Genomic DNA, 20,959 nt, shown 5'->3' on the forward strand with positions numbered 1-20,959 from the left:
GGAAGGAGGCTCCAGGTAGGTGCGCAAGGTGCGAGGCCGCTCTGGGCCGTCTGCCGCCACCTGGGGTATCGGATTTGACCCTGATTGCCCGGGGAGGTGGGCTTTTCCTGACTCGCTCTCCCCCCAGCCTGGCATAAGCATCGAGGCAGTATTTATTCACCACTTTATTCACGTAGTTGGACCCGCAACTGCCGCAACGAGCTGTCTGCCCAGCGGATGGGGGAGGAGACAGGCGAGTGCAAGTACCTCGCCGACGTGCGGGTGACCAGCCTCTGAAGGCAGAGGGACAAAGCCCCGTCCCCAGCCCGTCTCCAAGTTCATGAACCCACATGCACCCACGTCTCACGCACTCCGCCGTCAGGTGGCCCTATCCCCAGCCCGACGGCAGGGTGGGCCCCCGGGAATCCGGGAAACGGGCGCGGCCAAGCCGGGGCAAGCTCCACAGCCGTCGCCGGAACCCAAAGTGCAAGGGCTCCACTGCAGAGGGACGCGTGTTCGCGCAACACCGCCGTCACGTGACCCAAAGGCCGCTTCCGGCGCCAGACAAGTATGTGGCCAGCGTGCGGAGCGCTCCGGGCCTGGGCACTGTCCTTGGCGAGGTCCCCCAGGCCCTGGGCCTGCGGTGGGGGCAGGGGCATCTCCTATACTCAGGGCCAGAGCCCCGAGTCCCGCACACGCGAGTACTTTTATTACGTGGATCATCAGGGCCAGGTGGGTTGGGGACGGGGCTGAAGAGGGCCCCTGCGGAGGGGCGGGCCGGAAGAGTGGGCTGGGTCTCCAAGGTAAGTGGACCTGGCTCTGCTGAGCTAGGGGAGCGCTCTGGAGACTGTGGCGCCCATCCGTAGCTCAAGAGGGTTGGTCCCCCCAGCTGTCTACCTTACACACGCCCCGCGCGCTCTGCATCCCCAGTTCTTTCCCCACCCTTCGGCCACCAGCCCTGGGCCGCCCCGCCTGCTTTGGAAGCCCTGGCGGGGGCAACCGTCATTTCTAAAAGAAGCGAGTCAGATAGCCTCCACAGAGGAGGTGGCAATCAGATTATAAACTCAAAAGGAAGGAAGAGGCACGGGAATGGCATGTGGGCACCTCAGTGAAACTGTGCGCGAGGAAGCACAGCCCGGGGTGTGGGGTAGATACGGGCATGTCGGCAGGGCACCCAGGTTTACCTTCTACACGGCTCTCGGCACGATGTGCAGACGAGCAAGGAAAACGAACACTGGTCCGAGCTCAGGCCTACCTGGACCTCCCCGCCTTGGGGCGCTTCCAGCTGGGACTCATGGGCCACGGCCTATCCCTCTGTCTACAGCTTTTCCTGGATGACTCCAAAATGAAGAATTTCATCACCTGTTTCAAAGGTACTATTGCGCCCTCCCCTCACCTTCTTTATCCCTTCCGAGAAGGCCCTGGAGGGCTCCGCTCCCCAACCCCACCCGCAGCAGGGGAATGGGTATCCTAAGCTCAAGAACCTCGCTATCTAGGGGAAACCGGGGCGGCCCTCCGACAGCCGGTGCCGGCCCTTGGCGTGGCCAAGGGCGAGCCGTTTGTCTGGGGGAACAGGGCCCGAGGATCTCGGGCTCCTGGCATTATGAGCGCCCTTGTCCCCCCCTTACTCCCACAGACCCGCAGTTCCTGGTCACCTTCTTCTCCCGTTTGAGACGAAACCGCAGCGGGCGCTACGAGGACTCTTTCCCCTTCCTCTCGCCCTGCGGCAGGGAGCGCAACTTCCTGCGTTGCGAGGACCAGCCAGTGGTCTTCACTCATCTGCTGGCGGCGGGCCCCGGGACCCCGCGCCTCTCCTACTGCGGCGGCGGGGAGGCCCTGGCCGTGCCCTTCGAGCCTGCGCGCCTGCTGCCCCTGGCCGCCAACGGACGCCTCTATCACCCCGCGCCAGAGCGCGCGGGCGGCGTGGGTCTGGTGCGCTCCGCCCTGGCCTTCGAGCTCAGTGCTTGCTTCGAGTACGCCCCCGGCGTGTCCGCACTGCCCTCGCACGTTCGCTGGGAGGGCCGCCGCCTCGCCCTCACCATGGACCTGGCCCCACTGCTTCCCGCTTCCCCGCAGCCCTGAGCGTCAGACGAACGGCTGCGGGCACTCCCGGACCCACCGCCCACCCCGCGATCCCGCCGCTGCTCCGGCATCTCCTGCCCACGTCGTTGCGCACGCGCCACTCGGAGAGCGCGCCGGCCCAGTGCGCGTGCGCAGCTGAGGGCCACCTCAGCCCCGCCTCACCCGGCGCTGTCCGAGGTGCTGCCGCTGCCCGGGCACCTACAGACGGCACGGAGAGGCGGGGTCACGGGCACTTGTACTCCCCACACCCTGGGCCTGGGGCGCCCTCTGGTTCCGTCCGCGCTCAGGACAGAAGACCCGGGCGGCCGGGCAGGAGGCGCGGGCACCCCAGTGCGCGTGCGCGAGGGGCGCCTGCCCCTCCCCCGCCCGGCGCTGCTTGGTCAAACGGGGCGCCGCGGGCTCTGCGGGGGAGCCGCGCCGCGGGAGCGTCAGGTGAGGGGGCGCCCGACCCAAGGTCAGCGAGTGTGGGGGCGGTATCAGGGCACCTTCCTGGGTCTGTGCTCAGCGCGTACCGACAAGGCAGTGCGACCTAGCGGGGACCACGCCCTGCCCTGAATGTTCTGTGACAGACCCGTGTTGCAGGGGACGCCGTGGGGGACCTAGGCACCCGGCTTGGGCCTGGCGCTGCGCCCGAGGGCGACGCATGGCTTCCTCCCTCTCCACTCCATCCCCCTCACAGATGGGCGCCCCGGAGACAGTGACAGCCATCGCTGAAGCCTGTTTGACGCCCCGCCCCCTGCCCCGTCGATTAAGGGGCTATCCGCTGGGTAAAAAGATTTCTGGGCAGGCCTCCCCTGCTCTTCCTGTCTGGGCCCTCATCCCTGCCCAGGCCTGCCTTTTGACACGCACTGGCATCTAGGGGTGTCCTGTGAGCAGCAGCACCCTGAGTCCTGAGGAAGAAGCCAAGCACCTTCTCTACTTGAGAGGCCTGGAGGCTGGGTGGGCGAGTCCCGGGGCAGACCTTTTGCTCAAGGAGTTGGATGCCAAGGGTCCAGAGAAATCCCCCAGCTTCTTGGGGTTCGCACACATCCTGAGACACCTGGGAATTGCCTCTGCCTGGGCCAAAGCTATTCCATTAAAATTTTTGCTGTGCCTACCTCATCTCTAGTGACTTTAAATAATCATGAGTTACACCTTAGGGCGAGATTTAAACAAACACCAAAGTCACTTGGTACCTTTCCCCATGACTCACTAGCGGGGAGACCTGATGAACAGGCAGGTGTTCAGAGTGGGGACCATTTCAGGTGGGGCTTGAGACTGGGTGACAGCACACCCTCAGCCCAGGTCCCCACCTTAAAACTGGATTCATTCTACCTGGTACTAGACCCAGGTCTTCCCATCTCTCTAGGATCACAGTTGCATGTGCATAATCCCCCACACACTACACCTTCCTGCACAGTCCGGAAGAACGTTGAAACTACACTAGGAAACCACTCGGTGGTTCAAGACTCTTCTTTCACACCCCAGCCATTCCAGGGCCCAACCAAGCCCCAAAGACAGGCACTTGTGGGGGGGCCAGCATGAATAACACGCCCATAGCTCCTGAAAGGACTTTCCTATTGTTTGCTTCATTCTCCCAATTCTCTAACAAGTTCCCCGAGAAAAAGCCCTCATTCCAGCCAAGGTGTTCCCTCCTAGCAGGGCAGGGGCTGCACAAAGCTGTGCCTTGATGTGGCTGGTGGCTCCCCTAAGGTCAGTTCTGCCCTTGTCCTCCATCAAGTCTCAATAGGTGAATCCTAGGGTGGGGGACAGAGCATGAGCTGTAGGGTAAAAGGACTAGACAACACTGGGTGAAGGTAAGGCAAGGGCAGGGACACTGACAGTGTGGGTCTCAGGCCTTGTCCTGGGAACACAAAAGGGACTTCTGCTCTGGACTCTGTCTTACGAGATCTCGCGCCCAGCCCCGGAGTGGAGTCCACGAACACAAGGAGACATGTCAGCCCAAGCCTGCTCTTTCCCTGCCGACCGGGACCTCACCACCCACATGGTCTCGTCTATATCTTGCACCAGCCTCTGCACCCGATCCCCGCAGTGACTGGTTGCTAGAGGGTAGACGGCCGTGCTGCCCAGACGTCCACGTGCCTGAGCAGGAAGCCTCATACCAGGCAGGGGCGGGGGCAGGAAGAGCAGAGCATTGGCCTGGTTTTGTAAAGGAAACGAACGTTTTATTTATCAGTCTCTTAAACTGATTTGTAAACTTTCAAACATTAGACATGAGGTGAGCCTCCATCCATGCCCTTCCCTGGCTCTCAAACATTAGGGGCAGACTTCAGGAGGCGCACCCCACCCGGGCCGACTATACTGAAGCTGGTGACGAGGCTGCAGCTTCGTGGTCCGCAGCTGGACCCACGGGAGATGGCCCCGGGGCCGCCAGCACTGCTGCTGCTGTCGCTGCTCTCACTGCCTAGTCTCTCGCCCGGCGCCACTGGCTGCCCGGCGGCCTGCCGCTGCTACAGCGCCACGGTGGAGTGCGGGGCCCTGCGGCTTCGCGTCGTCCCGCCTGGAATCCCACCCGGGACGCAGGTGGGCACTGGGAGGGACCGCCACGACAGGAGGGGTGTGTGTGAACGTCCTGTGGGTGGACGGGGCCCCTACGCTAGAGGGAGACTCCCTCGGTGGCTTGAACAACCGCCCTCCCTCCCTCTGGCCTGCAGACACTATTCCTGCAGGACAACAGCATCGCGCGCCTGGAGCCAGGCATCCTGGCGCCTCTTGCCGCCCTGCGCCATCTCTACCTGCACAACAACAGCCTGCGCGCCCTGGAGCCAGGCGCCTTTGGTGCGCAGTCACGCCTACTGGAGCTGGCACTCACAGGCAACCGGCTACGTGGCTTGCGTGTGGGTGCCTTCTCCGGCCTGGCCCAGCTGCGCATACTCTACCTAGCTGGTAACCAGCTGGTGCAGCTGCTGGATTTCACCTTCCTGCACCTGCCGGTAAGGAGGGAACGGGGAAAAGGGGAGGGGTGTTCCAGTACTACAAAGCTCTGCGGGGCTGTAGTAGTGAAGGTAACAAAAGTCAGCCCACCCTAGCCTGGTAAGGGGACGTGTCCCCCAGGGCCCCTTTTCCTGATGATCTGCTGTCCTTACTTCAGCGACTACAGGAGCTGCACCTGCAGGAAAACAGCATTGAGCTGCTGGAGGACCAGGCCCTGGCTGGGCTCTCATCCCTGGCACTGCTGGACCTCAGCAGGAACCAGCTGGGCACCATTAGTCGTGAGGCCTTGCAGCCCCTGGCCAGCCTGCAGGTCCTGCGACTCACAGGTACCTCTTTCGGGGACAAAGTGTCTCATGCACGTATCTTCCTTGGCCACAGTGGTGGCAGTAGGGAGTAGGCCCAGGTGTGGAGGGGCCTCCGATGACAGTGGCTCTGAGCATTCTGGAGGGCTACACTAGCAGGAACCATGATAGAACCCTGCTAGGCACGGGGGTGCTGGTAGGAGCACAGCTCGGGGACCCTGCGTAAGAAGACAAAAAAGGTAGAAGTCCCTGAACAGACAATACAGAGTTAAGGGCCATGCATACTTTGGGGGCCATCAGAGGGCAGGCAGGCAGAAAGTGGAAAGATGAGACCAGGACTAGGGGCGTGTCCGGGAGACAGCACCTGAAGACAAGGCTGACAGGATTTGCAAGGTTTCAGTGCTGGCGAGATGTCCATGTGGCTACCAGGCTTCCCCCAACATAGTGGGAGAACCTGCAGGGAGAGACTTGGGGCAGCAGCTTCCTTGGAGATGGCTAAAGTGAACTGAACGTGCATCACAGAGCTAAAGGGGGAAGGAAGAGCCTGCCCACACCAGTAGGGTGCAGGGGTCCCCCACTCTGTGGGAGGTGGCAAAGGAGCTCCTGCTCTGGGCAACAGAACCCCAACTTACAGGCTGTGATCTGGGGTCACCTGAGCTACCTGCCCACCACTCTCTGCCCACAGAGAACCCATGGCGCTGTGACTGTGCCCTGCACTGGCTAGGGGCCTGGATCAAGGAGGGAGGCCAGAGGCTGCTCAGTCCCAGGGACAAGGTTATGTGTGCAGAGCCCCCACGCCTGGCACTTCGGAGTCTCCTGGATGTGTCTGGCGGTAGCCTCATCTGCATCCCGCCTTCTGTGCACGTTGAGCCGCTGGAGATGACAGCCCACCTGGGTGAGGATCTGCGGGTTGCCTGCCAGGCTTCAGGCTACCCGCAGCCTTTGGTAACCTGGAGAAAGCTGGCCCAGCCTCGCGAGGGACACCCGCCGGCCCAGGCCCAGCCAGAAGGCGGGGCGCGGGGCCCAGGCGGACACGGGGCCTCCGACACGGGCAGCGGCATGCTGTTCCTCACCAACATCACCCTGGCGCATGCCGGCAAGTACGAGTGCGAGGCCTCCAATGCTGGCGGCGCCGCCCGCGTGCCCTTCCAGCTCCTGGTCAACCTGTCCAGGCAGCAGCAGCTGCAGCTGGCACCGCCGCCGCCCCCAGAGCCCCTGCACGAGGCGGGCAGCATGGCCTTCCGCGCCTTGGGCCTGGCCACGCAGACGACCGTCGTTGCAGCCATCGCGCTCCTCGCCTTCACGGCGCTGCTGCTGGCGACTCTGATTTGCCGCAGGCGCCGCAGGCGGAAAAAGGCGCCGGGGCCACCAGGGGAGGGCGCGCTGTTTGTCAACGACTACTCGGACGGGCCCTGCACCTTCGCGCAGCTCGAGGAACTCCGCGACGAGCGGGGCCACGAGATGTTCGTCATCGATCGCTCCAAGCCGCTCTTCGCCGAGGGTCCGGCCGAGTCGGCCGAGGGAGCTGCGCCGGGTCTCGCACAGGGTCTGCCGCTGCAGCCACCGGCCGCCTACGAGATCCACTGTTGAGGGGCGGGGCGGGGCGGCGAGCGCTGATGACGTAAGCCCCGCGGATTGGCCGGCCGGTGGGCTCGCCTCGCGCACGCTCCGGCGCGGTCAGTAAAGGGTGGAAGCTGCGCAGTGTGCGGCGAACCGTGTGTGGGGTCTGGGGGGTTCCAGGGGTGGAGCGGGACGCGAGCGTCTGTGGACCCCCAGGCTCTGCAGACAGAAACCCTGGGGTGCAAACGGAGGATGGCCAGGGAGGCTGCCGACAGCCCCTCTGAGACCCTCCAGAAAAGACCCCTCCTAGAATCACCCAGAACGATAGCTCTGCAGGGCCTGCCTCTGGCTCCGCAAGCCCCCTGGAGGAGCTTGAGCGCCAGGCTGTGGAAATGCCCAGAAGGGCTGTGCTGCTGGAGGGTCCCCAGCGGGGGAGAAGGGGCAGCAGACCGAAAGACAGCTGTTAGCCAGCAGCCAGTACTTGGGCGACAGCACAGCCAGGATGAGGCACTCTGATCCATTAGGACAGAAAAAGGAGTCACAGATTTAAGTTGCAAACACACTGCACGTTTGTGCCCTAATGACACCCTCTGGCCCCAAAGCATGGCCGACTGAGTCTCCTGGGTGCCAGGGAAGGGAAAACCGTGACAAGGCTCCGGACAGAGTGCTTGAGGACCCAACCCTGCTTGAAGCAGGCCCCTGTCCCAACTTCAACCCCAGAACAGTCTCCCTCGAGAAAACACCCTCCCTCAGCTCAGAACTGAGAACCCGGGAACAAATCTGAAGAGAGGGCCAGGGTACCGGAGGGCAACCAAACTAAGCAGGGCTATGCAGGCCTGGAATCCGGAGCCCAGGGCCACAGACGGCCTGCCAGTCAGGGGAGCAGGTGCAGGGCAAGCTGCACAGGACACTGCAGAAAGCACACGAAGGTGGTCAAGGTGCACCCAGGAACAAGGAAAGGAGAGACCAGTGCCTTCGTGTCAGGGTCCCAGCCGAGGCTCTGCCTACCCAAGGGGGGGCCCTCCAGCAGCCCTGGCCCCCGGGACAGCCTGTTTCTCACCCATAGCCCGAGGTCACAGGCTGAAGTAGTCTGCAGCCAGGCGCCCGTAGATGTCCGTGGTCCAGAGCACATGCGCACGGCCTGAGGTCAGCAGCAACTGGTGCAACTCGGCCTCCACACGGGCGAACTTCTCCTCGTTGATGGAGGCCTCCAGCAGGACGGAGGCAGGTGGCGGCCAGGGCAGCCCCTCGTAACAGTCCACAGGGAAGGGGTGCACGACGGTGCGCAGCTCCGCCTGGGCTGCCGAGTCCCGCAGGAGCTCCTTGAGGCCCGCCATGGACAGTGGGTTGCCGTATAGACCGAGGTAGCGGAGGCTGGCGCAGCGGGTCAGCACAGGGAGTGTGGACAACAGCTGGGTGTCGGCGAGCTGGCACTCGGTCAGCTCGAGGTGCAGCAGTGTAGCTGCTGCCGCCTGCAGCAGACCCTGGAAGGGCTCCAGCTGGCTGCCAGACAGGTCGTTGCCACTCAGGTCCAGCTTCTTAAGGTGGACAGCATGGGGGCTGCGTGCCAGGAAGCGCAGGTCCTCAGGCAGCAGAGCGCAGAAGGCCAGCTCCAGGCTCTCCAGCGGGCTCTGCAGGGTGCTGCAGGGGAGATGGGGTCACAGACGGGAAGGGCCAGGGGCAGGTCTGGGGAGAGGGGCAGAGCAGCAGTGGGTCCCGCCCACCTGAGCAGTTGGTCCAGCCGTCCGGAGAGGAGAGAGGAGCCCATGCTGAGCTCCCGCAGGCGGGTGAAGCGGCCCATCTGGGCCAGGAAGTAGCGGAAGTTGTCCTCACCATCCACGGAGGGCTGCCGCGAGTCCCCATGCACGTAATGCAGCCGCAGGCTGGCCAAGTGCTGAAAGCGGGCCACATGCGGGATGATGACAGACAGGCCGCGCAGGCCCAAGTTGTTGAAGCGCAGGTCCACGCGGCGCAGGCAGCCCGCGTCCAGGAGCTGCAGCAGGGCCACGGTATTGCGCATGGGCAGGTCCTCCGCGCGCAGGTCCCGGCAGCACAGCCGCAGCGGGCTGCCCACGCTGCTGCGGAGCGCCTCCCGCAGGAACGCGTAAGACGCCCGGTTCACCCGCAGGTCCACACGAACCTCCACAGGCATGGAGGCCAGCCCGGGCTCCACAGCGCCACCCTGCTGCTGTGCGATGCACGTGCGAGCCACGGCTGCGGTGCAGTCCCACATGCTCATGGTGCCGGGGTCCTGCTCCACACCGTCATCCAGGAGGCCTGTCAGGTCCAGCACCCGCAGTGCATGCTTCCTGGGAGCACAAATGGGCTGAGGCAGGTGAAGAGCGGGCAGAGCCCACACCCACTACCAGCCACCTTGGCACAGAAGCAACATCCCTCTTCCTGCACTGAGCTCTGACACCACCCTAGAAATTCTCAGGGGACCCTGTTTGCACCACCACCACCACCACCATCCTCGTCCCCCAGGCCTGAGGGCTCCTCAGTGAGCTCATACCTGCAGAGGGACTGCGTGCCAGTCTCAGTTTCTGGGGTGTGGAGCCGGGCTGTGAGCCCCAGGATCACGGCTTGCATGCTCTCTGTGCTGGGCCGCTCCTGCAGCAGGGCCCGGCTGCAGTGCGTACACTCCTGCAGCAGCTGCTGGAAGCTGAGCAGTGGGAAGGGCCACGTGTGCACCAGCTCGCGCAGCACGACAGTCTTCTTGTCCATGAAGGCCACCTTGAACAGCAGTGGGAAGAGCTCGCGTGGCAGCAGGGGCAGCGCCTGGCAGGCAGCTGGCTGGCACTGCAGCACCTGCCGTGTGCTCAGGAACACAAGTGTGTGCATGGCGCTGGGCCAGGCACGAGGCCACCTGCAGGGAAGGGACCTTCAGCGGGAAGGACAGACACCAGGCCACCATCTGGCCACAGACCCCTCTACACACTGGTGGTGGGACAGCCCAGTACAGCGGCTGCCACTGCTCTGAAGAGCAAGTGCTAGATGTCTAGCAATGGCTTGGGCGGAGTGGAAACAGGGACAAGGCCACCCCCTAGTTCCCACCCTCCAGAAGCATCGGAGCCTCTTGGGGGAAACAAAGCCATGAGAGCAGCACACGATAGCATGGCAGCAGAGGACCAGCCCCCCGGGACGTGCTTTTGATGGCTGATGCTCTGCACTGCCCCCCATCTTACACCTCGTGCCTCCCGAGTCACAAAGCGGCTTATTAGAGATCCTCTCTTCCTCAAAAGTAGAATAAGGTTCCAGTCCCTCCCCCCACAGGCACTAGGGGAGGGGATACCGGGAAGGGGGCTGGAAGCTGCATGGCAAGTTCCCTCCCCTGCCCTCCTCAGAGGCTCTTGCAGGCCGGCGGCCCCTGGATCCCATGCAGCACTGCAGAGAGTGGGTGGGAGCACAAATCCACCTTAACACCAGGGCAGGTAAAAAGGACCAGGACCCAGGGACAGAGCCCACATGGCCTGAATAACCCAAGCCCTCAACATGAGCCCCAGTCCTAACTACTACGTCCAGCAGCGTTGCCAAGCATAGAGACAGAAAGAGAGAAAACAACCCTCACCCACTGAAGGCCTTGTCACCTGTCTAAATATCTCCTTCCTCCCTGAAGAACCATGTTGAGAAACCAAGTTTCAAACCCATGGGTTCAGAAGACCCCAAGGCAGAGACTGCTCAGATGGTTAGAAGCAGCTGCCAATGGGGCATCCAAGCTGAGAAAGGGAACACAGATTACCCGGTGTCAACTCTGCTGATTTCAGCACCAGCAAGAGTTAGGCGACTTACTGTGCGCCAGGCACCTCATCCCCAAAACTGCCTCCCGGTCATCCTCCTGAAAACAGATTAGAAAACTAAGACCTAGACCTTCCCCGACTAGAGTCGCAGCCTGGGTGACGAGCTCAGGGTAGCGGGCAGTCTGGCCCCAGTCCTCACACACAACATTAAGCCCTTAGAGCACCGGTTCCTGAGAAGCCCCGGACGCCAAGCCTCGGCCTCGCTCTGCCTGGGGACAAATCTCGCGAGGACGATTCATACCTCGCTGTGACAAGACAGACCAACCGAGCACCTGTCACGAGAGGAAACGAAAGCAGCCAGTGTGGTCACTGGGGGAGGAGCCTCGGTGCGGTGGCCGCCGCCCCCTGCCGCCGGCCCGCGGCTCCCTGCGTTGCCGAAGACGCCCCCGCACGGCTCCTCCAGGCTCCCAGCCGCGGGAGGCACTCAATCCGAAGACCTCTGCCACCCAGTGAGTCGCCTCCCCCCGGGCACGAGGCCGCTCAGCCGGCGATCCGGGTCCTTCCCCGCCCCACAGCTACACCGCCCGGGCTCTCGGCAGGGTCAAGAGTTCGCGCCGCCCCGCTCCATCCCCGGCAGGAAGCCCGCGCTCACCCGGGGGCCTCCTTCCCCCGCAGCCGCCTCCACCGCCGACGGCCCCGCCTTGCCGTCCGCCGCGCCCCGCCCAGCGCCGCCGCGCGCCGCGCGCCGCGATGACGTTTCACCCCCAATTGGCTGCCCCGCCAGGGCCCGGCTGATTGGTTGTCCCAGCCTGGCGGCCGCAGCGACGCCCCGCCTCCAACTGCGCTGAGTGCCCCCATTGGCTGGCGGCCGGCGTGACCCTCGCGGCGGGAGATTCACGGGGCGCGGGCGCGAAGCCCGTCGGACGGGCGCGCACCATGGAACGGCTGCGGGACGTGCGGTTGCAGCTGCAGGCGTGGGAACGCGCGTTCCGGCGGCTGCACGGGCGGCGGCCGGGCCAGGTGCGGGCTGCTCGGGGGGCGGGGGTTGAGGGTGCGGATCCCGGCTGACGCGTTCCCTTCACAGGAGGACGTGGAGTCGGCGCCCGAGGAGACCCGCGGTGAGCGCGCGGGCGCTGGGCGGAGAGAGCGGCGGGGGGACCAGGAGCAGGGCCGGAGGAGTGAGGGAGCCGAGCGGGACCCACCCGACCCCCGAATCCTGACCCCTGATCCCGCCCCTAGCGCTCTACCGGGAGTACCGCGCCCTGAAGGAGACCCTGGGCCAGGCCGGCGGCTTTGGGCCCTGCGGCACCGTGCAGTCGTTTCCGGCGGCAGCGGAGGAGGTACCCGGGCCCCGATACCCCAACCCTCCTGTTTAGCTTCCTCCTGTATGGCAGAGCCAAGAGGAGTCGTGGCCAAGCCTCGGTGGAGCATTGAACCTGGGGGAAGGACTGCACGGGGTAAAGGAGGGCCAGGCCGCCCTCCAGGTGTCCGAGGGGCTGGGGAGAGGTGCTGAAGATCCCTCTGCTCCACACCAGCCTTTGCCTGGTCTGAGCCCCCTCTTCTCCTGCAGGTGCCGGAGCCTAGCTGCTGGGGGTCCCACCTGAATCGGGCTGCAACCCTGAGTCGCCATCCTGCTCCAGGGCCAAGTCCTCAGGTGTCTGGGCAGGACTACGGGGAGAGGCTTAAGGCCAATTTAAAGAGCACCCCGCAGGTGAGGGGTAAGGGCCGGGTTGGTGGTTCAGCCTGGATCCAGTACTGCCTTCAGCCCAGGTTCAGGATCTCCAGCCACCCCTTCTTGTCAGTCTCCCTGCACATGCACATGCTTGCGTTAGCCCACACGTGTGCTTCCAGCATTAAGCAGGGCACAACTTCTGAAAAGGGTTCAGAGCAGTCTCTGCTTTCCGCTTCCTTTCTCTTCCAGCCTCACGCTTCTCACCTTACCTCACTGTTTAGGGGAGGGGACTCAGGGAGGTTTCAGAGTCTGGGTCTGCCCAGGGCCTGAGTTCCTGCTTGCTGGTTTGTCTGTCCTCCCCCTCGCAGGCTGGGCCAGCACTGAGTCGCACACCCCGGCCTTCACGAAGACCCTCCCCAAAGATGCCTTCCCTGGGGCGACCAGGTGCAGGGACTGCCACCATCTCTCCAGAAGAAGTCAGTGAGGGGCTCCCCCAGCCTCCTAGGCCCCAGCTGAGGCAAGGCCGGCTGCAGCAGCTGCGGGCATCCCTCAGCCTGCGGCTGGGCTCCCTAGACCCTGGCTGGCTGCAGCGATGTGACAGTGGGACACTAGAGGCCTGCCAACCCATTGTGGGTGCAGAGGAGCCACAGCCTCTGACTTCAGGTGTCCCGGGTGTTCTTGGTCCCAGCACTGGCCTTGAGGCACCTTTACAGGGTTCAGAGGCTCCGGAGTCAGTGCAGGGAGCCGTAGCCTGTGCAGGGAGCCCCCCCTATGGCAACAGTCAAGGCAAGAAGCGGAGCCGGCGTGGGGAACTAGAGGGGAGCCCTGCCCCGGCCCAAGAGGACAGCAGCCAACTGGGACCCCTGCCTGAGGGCCCTGGGGATACGGCACTTGTGCAGGCACAGCCCCCCAGCGGCCTTGCCGTCTCCAGGTACCACAGCCTCAGCCTCCCAGCAAGGTTGCCTTGAGTTGGGCCAGGGCAGGGAGGGCTTTGGTCACGTCCCCACCTGTGTGTACCTTCTAGGCCAGCTGCTTGGGACAGAGGTAATTACGTTCGGCTCAACATGAAGCAGAAACGCTATGTGCGGGGCCCGGTCCTGCGTGGCAGGCTTCTCCGCAAGCAGGTGAGATGGTGGCAGGTGCGTCCCTCACCCCTCCCAGGTCTGGCCTTGTGACACTGCTTTGTGCCCTCCCCCAGGTGTGGAAGCAGAAGTGGCAGAAAAAACAGGAATGTTTTAGGGGTGGTCAGCCCAGAACCACAGTCAAGGATTCTTGTTTCCAGTGTGGGCAACTCGGCCACTGGGCATCCCAGTGCCCCCTGCCAGGTGAGCCCTCAGCCCTGGGTAGTGGGTTGGGCGGACACTGCTTAAAGGTGTTGTGTTCTTTGGGATGGGGACCGTGAGGCTTCAGCAAAAGGCCCCACTAACTCCCTACTCCTGGCCCAGAACCTACCCTGGCCCCCCAGAAGGATGGAGACAGGGACAAGCAAAGCCTGCCCATGTTGGAGGAAATAGCTCAGAGGACGGACACTGCCCACTGCGAGCTGCCTGGTGAGTGGAGGGGTGGAGGAGAGGTGGCCAGCGGCCTTCTTGCTGGAATGATGCCAGCCCAGCCTGGAGCTCCCACACCACCCTCTCCTGCCTGCTCCCAGCAGGTGAGGAAAACACAGAACCTGCTCAACCTGAATTGCTGGTGCCTGTGGAGCAGCCTGTGCCACCTTGCCCGCCCCTAGCTGTGCCACCACTCTACCTGCCAGGGCCCTCAGGGCAGGTGGCAAGTAAGGAGACACCTATCAGCCTTTCCTAAGGGGTGGGGTGACTCGGGGCCATCCTGACCAACCTCTGTGTCCACAGAGACGCCAGCTGAGGTGTTGCAGGCCCTGGAGCAGCTGGGCCACCGAGCCTTCCGCCCCAGACAGGAGTGCACAGTCATGCGCATCCTGTCTGGTGAGCGTCGCTGCCGGGGGTGGGGGGGTAAGGCGGGGCCACAGAGCGGCGATGCTGACCTCAGTCCCACCTAGGGATGTCCACGCTGCTGGTGCTGCCCACGGGTGCTGGCAAGTCCCTGTGTTATCAGCTCCCTGCGCTACTGTACGCCCGGCAAAGCCCCTGCCTCACACTGGTCATCTCTCCTCTTGTCTCACTCATGGACGACCAGGTGTGTGGACAGGACCCTCGGCACAGGTGGAAAGCAGGAATAGGCACCCATGAGGGCAGCGGGGATGTGGCTGGCCAGACTCTGGTCCTCCCCGAAGAGGAGCAGCACTGGGAGGGGGACTCCCCCAGTGGGTCCTGTCTGCTCCCCTTGCTCCTGGGCCCAGGCCCACAGGTGGTTCAGCTCTCAGGGCTGGGGTCCAGGATTTGGGGGCCTGGGTCGACGCGGCGGTAGCCGTCGCGCTGAGCAACTTGGACAGGCATTTGGGGAAGGGCCATGCCAGGTGGCCTGCAACAGGTTTTGCTGTATCTGCAGGTGTCCGGCCTGCCAACCGGCCTGAAGGCAGTGTGTGTGCACTCAGGCCTGACCAGGAAGCAGAGGGACTCGGCCCTGCAGAAGGTGAGGGGCCTCCTGGGGTGGGGTGGCGGGCGGGCCCCTGGGCTGTGGTCCTGACCTTGCCATCCCCAGGCTCGCACAGCCCAGGTGCATGTGCTAATGCTGTCGCCCGAAGCTCTGGTTGGGGCTGGGGCAGGAGGCCCTGCCTGCCTCGCTCGGCTGCCCCCGGTCCCTTTTGTCTGCATCGACGAAGCCCACTGCCTCTCCCAGTGGTCCCACAACTTCCGGCCCTGCTACCTGCGTGTCTGCAAGGTGAGCCTGGTCCAGGGCACTGTGGCACAGGCCAGGGAGGTAGGCAGCATCCTCACTGCCCCTCGCACACAGGTGCTGCGGGAACAGCTGGGCGTGCGCTGCTTCCTGGGTCTCACGGCCACGGCCACTCACAGCACTGCCCTGGAAGTGGCCCAGCACCTGGGCATAGCCGCGGAGGCTGTTCTCAGAGGATCCGTCACCATCCCCACCAACCTGCACCTCTCTGTGTCCATGGACAGAGACCCAGACCAGGTAAGTGTACACACCTGGGCCTGCCAGAGGCCCTGCCTCCCGATTGCCCACACTGACCATTGTCTCCCTCCAGGCTTTGGTGACACTGCTGCAGAGTGACCGTTTTCGCACCCTGGATTCTGTCATCATCTATTGCAACAGACGACAGGACACTGAACGTATTTCTGCTCTGCTCCGCACCTGCTTGCGTGAGGCCTGGGCCTGGTGGTGGGGGCCAGGAAGTGGGGGCGTGGCTATGCCCCAGACCCGCCCTGAGGCTCTGCCCCCACTGGTTCTCTTTCCCTGCAGGGCACGGCGCCCAGGAGGCCTTGGTGGAAGCCTACCACGCAGGCATGTGCAGCCAGGAGCGGCGGCGGGTGCACAGGGCATTCATGGAGGGCCAGCTGAGGGTGGTGGTGGCCACGGTGGCCTTCGGGATGGGGCTTGATCGGCCAGACGTGCGGGCTGTGCTGCACCTAGGTCTGCCCCCGAGCTTTGAGAGCTACGTGCAGGCCGTGGGCCGTGCCGGGCGTGACGGGCAGCCTGCACACTGCCACCTGTTCCTGCAGCCTCAGGTGTGTGCCCGCCCCGCCCAGCTCCCCCGTCCTCTAGGGCCAGGCCGGGCGCTCACGGCTGTCTTATTCAGGGCGAGGACCTGAGGGAGCTGCGCAGGCACGTGCACGCCCACGCCACTGATTTCCTGGCTGTGAAGAAGCTGGTGCAGCGTGTGTTCCCTCCCTGCGCCTGCTCCCAGCAGATCTCGGAGCAGGCGGGAGGTGGGAACCCGCAGAGGTGCTCCACGAAGTCCCCGCAGGAGGCCCAGCAACCCAGCCGAGAGCACACAGCCCGGTGCCCAGGCCACGAGCGGGTGCTCCCCGTGCAGCCAACAGTGCAGGCCCTAGACATGACTGAGGAAGGTGAGAATCCCAGAGGGTATTGATGGGGGCATCCCACATCCCACGTCCCCTGAACCCTGTTCTGGTCCCAGCTATTGAGACCCTGCTGTGCTACCTGGAGCTGCACCCAGAGCGCTGGCTGGAGCTGCTGCCACCCACCTACACCCACTGCCATCTGCGCTGCCCTGGGGGCCCCACCCAGCTCCAGGCCCTGGCCCGCAGGTGAGCACGCATCCTACCCCAGGCTGGGGACAGGGACAGAAGCCCTGGGCTGCCAGTCACTTGTCCCTTTCCCTGGCATAGGTGTCCCCCCCTGGCTGTGTACTTGGCCCAGCAGCCGCCTGAGAACACAGGTCGGGGAAGCAGCATAGTGGAGTTGGACATGGCTGAGCTGGTGGATTCTCGGGGCTGGGAGCTGGCACCTGTGAGACGGGCCCTCCAACAGCTGCAGTGGGACCGGGAGCCCAGGACAGGTGCGCCCGCCCCCACCCTACGTGCCACCGCCTGCCCGTCCACCCTTCTGCCCACCTGACATGCTCTCTGGCAGGTGTGCATCGGGGTTCGGGGGTGCTGGTGGAGTTCAGGGAGCTGGCCTTCCACCTGCGCAGCCCCGGGGACCTGACAGCCCAGGACAAGGACCAGATCTGCGATTTCCTGTACAGCCGTGTGCAGGCCCGAGAGCGCGAGGGCCTGGCCCGCCTGCGCCGCGTCTCCCAGGCCTTCCACAGGTGCAGGGGGCGCAGCATGGCCTGGGGTCCCTCGTCCCCTCTGGGGCAACTCGCAGTTCTGACTGTTCATTCTCCACAGTGTCGCCTTCCCCAGCTGCGGGCCGTGCTTGGAGCACCCGGACGAGGAGCGCAGTGCCAGCCTCAAGGCTCTGCTTGGCCACTACTTCCAGGAGGAGGGGCCAGGGGAAATGGAGGACCAGCAGGACCCAGAGCCGGGGCAGGCCACGGTGCGTGCCAGCCCTGCGGGGGCGGCAGAGGGCCTGGGCCATGAAGCTCAGTTCCGCCTGACTGCACCCCTCCCCACATGTAGTTCCAGGACTGGGAGCCCCAGATCCGCAGGGACATCCGTCACTTCCTGTCCTTGTGGCCAGAGCAGCGGTTCTCAGGCAGGGCCGTGGCCCGCGTCTTCCACGGCATTGGTGAGGATGGGAGGCTCAGCCCCGACTGGTGTTGCTGGGTGCCCGCTGGGTGCCAGGCGACGGTCCTCAGGCACTGGTCTCTGTTTCCCTGCAGGAAGCCCCTGCTACCCAGCCCAGGTGTACGGGCGGGACCAGCGTTTCTGGAGGAGGTACCTGCACCTCAGCTTCCACGCCCTGCAGCGCCTGGCCACCGAGGAGGTCCTGCTGGTGGCTCACTGACTGCCCTGCCCCCACGTCACAGGCATGAGCAGGGCTGCATCACAGTGGACAGCGTCAGGTGCAGCTGCTTATCGAGGCAAAGACAAAGGGGCAACTGATGGCCAGGACAGTGAACCACCCTGGCAAAGCCCACCGCCAGGAATGTGGGGATGTGGAGGCCCCAAAATGCAGAATAAAAGATGCTTAACTTGTTTTTAGGGACCCTCCTTTCCAGTGGAGCAGTGCCCACAGCCTGAGACACCACATGTCCCAAACAGACACAGCTAGGCCACTCTCGCTTGGCTTTATTGACCAGTCTAGCCGCCCAGCTCAGGCCAGGGTGCTGGAGGCCAGGGTGTTGGGCGCCAGGCCCAGGTACATGATGGGCGTGGCTGAGAGAGCAAGGAAGAAGGAGAAGCAGAGGGGCAGCCCCAGGCTGTCGGCCAGGGCTCCCGCCAGCGCGCTCAGCATCAGCTTCCCCAGCAGCTCCAGTGTGGCCAGGAGGCTGTAGTGTGTGGCCTGGGGTGAGGAGAGCAAACAGGTCAGGACCTGCTGGAAGCCCAGCCCTGCAGCCCCTGGCGTCCCAGCCCCACCGCTCACCTGCAGGGCACTGGGTGCCAGCTGGCTGCAACGCATCATCAGTGTGAAGGTGGCAGTCGTGACCAGGCCACCCAGGAAGTGCTGCAGGCACAGGCTCAACAAGGCTGCCCCTGTGGGGACTGAGGTCAGCAGGGCGCAAGGCCTGTGCTCCTCTCCCCATGGCCAGCCCCTCACCTCTCAGAACTGTGCCAGGGCCCAGCCTGGCCCCTGGGGTGTCCAGGTAGAAGAGTAGGGTAGTCTGGCAGGCCAGGCCCCCGAGACGGAACCGGAGCACTGACCTCAGCAGGGGCAACAGCTGCCTGGGGTGGGGAGACGGCAGGTCAGGGTGTGGGGCAGATCAGGTGCTGAGCAGGTGGGCCGGGCAGGCTCAGGAAGGCTCACCAGTGCTTGGCCAGCAGGGCCCCGCCCAGGGACGAGCCAGCAATGGAGCAGGCCACAGTGCCCACACCGTTCCACAGCCCCAGCTCCGGGGTGGAGAAGCCCTGGTCCAGCAAGACGAGTGGGAACAGGCTGCCAGCACCCTGCTCACCTGTTGGGAGAACGTGAGCAGCGCAGCCCTCCTGCCTCCGCCTGGGGCCTCCTGCTCCCCAACCAGGCCACTGCCCTGCCTGTCCTGAGAGACAGCGTTAAGGGCGTCAACCAAGCGCGGGGATGTGGCTGGAGCTCAGACTGAGCGAGGAGCTAGAGCTGGAGGACAAGGAGCAAGGTCCCGAGGCAGAGCCAGGCTGGGCTCCAGCCTGCAGATCATACCCCAGGAAGAGGGCAGACCCCCCCCTGCTGTTGCCTAACTCAAAAGCCTCACTCACCAAGCTTGTAAGTGATCACGAAGCCTGCTGTCCACAGGGTCCCAGACACAGCCAACAAGTCTCCAAGGTGCAGGGTGTGGGGGGATGGTTCTGAGGGCGGAGGCTTGGGAAGCTGTTGCAAGGCAGGCGCTGCCCAGGCCAGGACAGCAGCCAGCCAGTAGGTGGCAGCCAGGAGCAGAAAGAGCAGGGACCAGGAGAGGGCCGGCACTAGAGCCAGCAGCCCTCCCCCTGCCACCACCGCCCCCAGCTTGTAAGCGACCACCTGCACGGTGTTACCAGGCCCCAGCTCAGCGGGCTCCAGGAGCTGCACGGCCAGCGTGTCCAGCGCTACATCCTGCACGGCTGCACCCAGGTTCAGCAACAGAAGCAGCCCCGCCACGGTGACAGGCAGCCCGGCCTGGCCAGCTTCAACAGGAGGCAGGGCTGCCAGCAGCCCACACACCAGGCCCAGGGCAGCTGTGCTGAGCGTCAGCCAGGCCCTCGGGGAGCCCCGCGTGTCCACCAGTGGGGCCCACACCAACTTGAACAGCCACGGCGCGTACAGCACCTTGGCCAGGCCCACACGTGTCAGGGAGAGGCCACCAGCTCGCAGCAGCATGGGCAGCAGACCAGACTGCAACCCGTAGGGCAGGCCCTGCACCAGGTAGAGGCCGGCCAGTGGCAGCAGCTTCCGGCGCATGGCCAGCTCTCCGGCTCGGCCCGGGCCCAGGCTCTGGTAGCCGGAGCTGAAATCAATGCGGGGCCTGGGGTGGGATCGGAAGTGGCACCCAGTCGGGGCAGAGCGGTTCCACGTGTGGTCTGGTCCGGTCAGGGTGAGGTCAGGGATCACACAGCAGCATGGCCTTTGGACTGTACCAGGCGGGGTTAGGGTTGTACTGGCTGGCGTCCGCACTCGCGCCCTCGGATCCCGGGGGCGCTAGTCCTCCGCAGGACCGCAGGCCGCCCTCAGCTGCCGGCACCGCTCAGCGGAGTGCGCGGGGCCATAGAGCACCCGAGCGGGCCAGAGCGCCGGCAGTCCTCGGGCGCCCCCGGTGGCCTACCTGGGTGCTGCCGGTGAATCGCAGGCCGGAGTGCTTCGCGGGGTCGCCATGGGCTGTGGTGCCAGGGAGGGCTGGCCTCGAACACAGGAAGTGGCCACCCGGGACCCGTATTGCTCCCTCCCTGGGTTATCAGATCCGGCCCCCAGACCACCTGGACCTAGACCCTAACTCTCCAGAAGCGCTTCCTGGCCAGACAGGCCCTGCCAAGAGAGGCCTATCCAAAGGGAAGCTGAATGTGGGGTCTCCTGCGGCCCGTCCTGTCCAGAGCTGTGCCCGTGGGGCATAGCCTGTGGGTGAGAACGAACTCCTGAGTGGAGAAAGCTGCTGGAGCCTCCGCCAGCACTGTCTCCAAGGCTGGGTCCTTAAAACTGCTCCAACCCTGTGCCCACCTGCAGGCATTTGATCCAATGACTCCTTCAGCTGTGCCGCAGCCACGGTTTCCTGTCATTCCTACAATGTGGAGGCCCAAGTCTATAAAATGGGGACTAACCTGCCTACCTCCACGGATCATTTGTGCACTGACCCACAACAGTGTCTGGCGTGCGCACAGTAGGTGCTCATCTGTTTTCCAGGGGCAAGGACATAGGGCTGACCACCTGCCCTGCCTGGGGCCTCCAGTCCGGCTCTCTCCAGCCTCTACCTGCTCTTCTCCCACACTTGCCCTCGGTGCTCCAGATTGGGGGGGGGGGGGCCTCTCCTCCCTGGCCCCAGCCCAAGGGCTACGTTTGCACTGGGATGTCACACACACACACTACACTTCAAACAACACAGACAGAGCAAGACCCACTTGTCCTGTTCCCCTCCCTGCTCTTGGTGGGACTGCACCAGCAAGGGCCCCAGATAGCAGTTAGGAGAACCAAGATTTCATGCTTGAGCCCACGGAAGGTGCGCTGGAACTGGAGCAGGTCACGCCTTCTGGAAGCACTCCTTGACCACTCCTGATGGCAGACCAGTGTTCCACTTAAGGCTGGGT

At 64.4% G+C, this 20,959-nt stretch overlaps 5 protein-coding genes across 10 annotated transcripts; 3 read left to right on the forward strand and 2 right to left on the reverse strand.

Moving 5' to 3' along the window:
- The first annotated feature begins 425 nt into the window (after positions 1-425).
- LG12H8orf82 (linkage group 12 C8orf82 homolog) lies at positions 426-3,157 on the forward strand. Of its 2 annotated transcripts, XR_012490724.1 has the most exons (4): positions 426-711; positions 1,304-1,352; positions 1,616-2,493; positions 2,644-3,157. XR_012490724.1 is itself a non-coding variant. In XM_019717168.2 (3 exons), exons 1-3 carry the CDS (start codon positions 550-552, stop codon positions 2,059-2,061), a joined length of 657 nt encoding a protein of 218 aa, XP_019572727.2. In that variant the 5' UTR covers positions 426-549; the 3' UTR covers positions 2,062-3,157. The 2 variants fall into 2 exon arrangements, 1 of the variants encoding a protein (XP_019572727.2); XM_019717168.2 differs by having other exon boundaries at positions 1,616-3,157.
- On the forward strand, positions 2,361-6,994 carry LRRC24 (leucine rich repeat containing 24). Its single transcript, XM_019717125.2, has 5 exons — positions 2,361-2,493; positions 4,322-4,584; positions 4,716-4,994; positions 5,153-5,321; positions 5,983-6,994. Exons 2-5 carry the CDS (start codon positions 4,417-4,419, stop codon positions 6,885-6,887), a joined length of 1,521 nt encoding a protein of 506 aa, XP_019572684.2. The 5' UTR covers positions 2,361-2,493; positions 4,322-4,416; the 3' UTR covers positions 6,888-6,994.
- Positions 6,995-7,381: 387 nt separating this feature from the next.
- Positions 7,382-11,281, reverse strand: LRRC14 (leucine rich repeat containing 14). 2 transcript variants are annotated; one of them, XM_074316621.1, is made up of 5 exons: positions 11,247-11,281; positions 10,896-10,926; positions 9,370-9,723; positions 8,582-9,166; positions 7,382-8,498 (listed from the first exon to the last, which is right to left on the reverse strand). In XM_074316621.1, the coding sequence occupies exons 3-5, from the start codon at positions 9,696-9,698 to the stop codon at positions 7,931-7,933; spliced, it is 1,482 nt and encodes a 493-aa protein (XP_074172722.1). In that variant the 5' UTR covers positions 9,699-9,723; positions 10,896-10,926; positions 11,247-11,281; the 3' UTR covers positions 7,382-7,930. The 2 variants fall into 2 exon arrangements, with proteins under 2 accessions (XP_074172722.1, XP_074172721.1); XM_074316620.1 differs by lacking the exon at positions 11,247-11,281 and having other exon boundaries at positions 10,647-11,195.
- RECQL4 (RecQ like helicase 4) lies at positions 11,236-17,753 on the forward strand. Its single transcript, XM_074316521.1, has 23 exons — positions 11,236-11,614; positions 11,679-11,712; positions 11,834-11,934; positions 12,165-12,305; positions 12,635-13,197; positions 13,291-13,390; positions 13,465-13,591; positions 13,712-13,816; positions 13,921-14,043; positions 14,120-14,212; positions 14,287-14,423; positions 14,736-14,819; positions 14,889-15,068; positions 15,141-15,320; positions 15,394-15,508; positions 15,609-15,874; positions 15,946-16,216; positions 16,288-16,417; positions 16,499-16,668; positions 16,743-16,923; positions 17,003-17,150; positions 17,234-17,342; positions 17,437-17,753. The coding sequence occupies exons 1-23, from the start codon at positions 11,531-11,533 to the stop codon at positions 17,559-17,561; spliced, it is 3,567 nt and encodes a 1,188-aa protein (XP_074172622.1). The 5' UTR covers positions 11,236-11,530; the 3' UTR covers positions 17,562-17,753.
- MFSD3 (major facilitator superfamily domain containing 3) lies at positions 17,578-20,881 on the reverse strand. 4 transcript variants are annotated; one of them, XM_074316594.1, is made up of 5 exons: positions 20,376-20,881; positions 18,947-20,273; positions 18,522-18,753; positions 18,141-18,439; positions 17,578-18,059 (listed from the first exon to the last, which is right to left on the reverse strand). In XM_074316594.1, exons 2-5 carry the CDS (start codon positions 19,623-19,625, stop codon positions 17,578-17,580), a joined length of 1,692 nt encoding a protein of 563 aa, XP_074172695.1. In that variant the 5' UTR covers positions 19,626-20,273; positions 20,376-20,881. The 4 variants fall into 4 exon arrangements, with proteins under 4 accessions (XP_074172695.1, XP_074172696.1, XP_019572698.2 ...); XM_019717139.2 differs by having other exon boundaries at positions 17,826-18,059; positions 18,141-18,250; positions 18,315-18,439; positions 18,522-18,669; positions 18,947-20,881; XM_019717137.2 differs by having other exon boundaries at positions 17,826-18,059; positions 18,141-18,250; positions 18,315-18,439; positions 18,947-20,881.
- Between the last annotated feature and the right edge of the window lie 78 nt (positions 20,882-20,959).

Source organism: Rhinolophus sinicus, linkage group LG12, assembly GCF_036562045.2.
Source record: "Rhinolophus sinicus isolate RSC01 linkage group LG12, ASM3656204v1, whole genome shotgun sequence".
NCBI lineage: Eukaryota > Metazoa > Chordata > Mammalia > Chiroptera > Rhinolophidae > Rhinolophus > Rhinolophus sinicus.

Bases quoted from the DNA above. Each gene is read 5' to 3' on its own strand.
- LG12H8orf82 (XM_019717168.2), top strand. From the start codon at position 550: ATGTGGCCAGCGTGCGGAGCGCTCCGGGCCTGGGCACTGTCCTTGGCG. The intron at 712-1,303 runs GTGGGTTGGGGA...CTCTGTCTACAG, and splicing joins ACGTGGATCATCAGGGCCAG to CTTTTCCTGGATGACTCCAA. The intron at 1,353-1,615 runs GTACTATTGCGC...TTACTCCCACAG, and splicing joins TTTCATCACCTGTTTCAAAG to ACCCGCAGTTCCTGGTCACC.
- LRRC24 (XM_019717125.2), top strand. From the start codon at position 4,417: ATGGCCCCGGGGCCGCCAGCACTGCTGCTGCTGTCGCTGCTCTCACTG. The intron at 4,585-4,715 runs GTGGGCACTGGG...TCTGGCCTGCAG, and splicing joins GAATCCCACCCGGGACGCAG to ACACTATTCCTGCAGGACAA. The intron at 4,995-5,152 runs GTAAGGAGGGAA...TCCTTACTTCAG, and splicing joins TCACCTTCCTGCACCTGCCG to CGACTACAGGAGCTGCACCT.
- LRRC14 (XM_074316621.1), bottom strand. From the start codon at position 9,698: ATGCACACACTTGTGTTCCTGAGCACACGGCAGGTGCTGCAGTGCCAG. The intron at 9,167-9,369 runs GTATGAGCTCAC...TTGTGCTCCCAG, and splicing joins GGCACGCAGTCCCTCTGCAG to GAAGCATGCACTGCGGGTGC. The intron at 8,499-8,581 runs GTGGGCGGGACC...TCTCCCCTGCAG, and splicing joins CGGCTGGACCAACTGCTCAG to CACCCTGCAGAGCCCGCTGG.
- RECQL4 (XM_074316521.1), top strand. From the start codon at position 11,531: ATGGAACGGCTGCGGGACGTGCGGTTGCAGCTGCAGGCGTGGGAACGC. The intron at 17,151-17,233 runs GTGCGTGCCAGC...CCCCACATGTAG, and splicing joins CAGAGCCGGGGCAGGCCACG to TTCCAGGACTGGGAGCCCCA. The intron at 17,343-17,436 runs GTGAGGATGGGA...GTTTCCCTGCAG, and splicing joins CCGCGTCTTCCACGGCATTG to GAAGCCCCTGCTACCCAGCC.
- MFSD3 (XM_074316594.1), bottom strand. From the start codon at position 19,625: ATGCGCCGGAAGCTGCTGCCACTGGCCGGCCTCTACCTGGTGCAGGGC. The intron at 18,440-18,521 runs GTGAGCCTTCCT...TCCCCACCCCAG, and splicing joins GCCCTGCTGGCCAAGCACTG to GCAGCTGTTGCCCCTGCTGA. The intron at 18,060-18,140 runs GTGAGCGGTGGG...TCCTCACCCCAG, and splicing joins TGGCACCCAGTGCCCTGCAG to GCCACACACTACAGCCTCCT.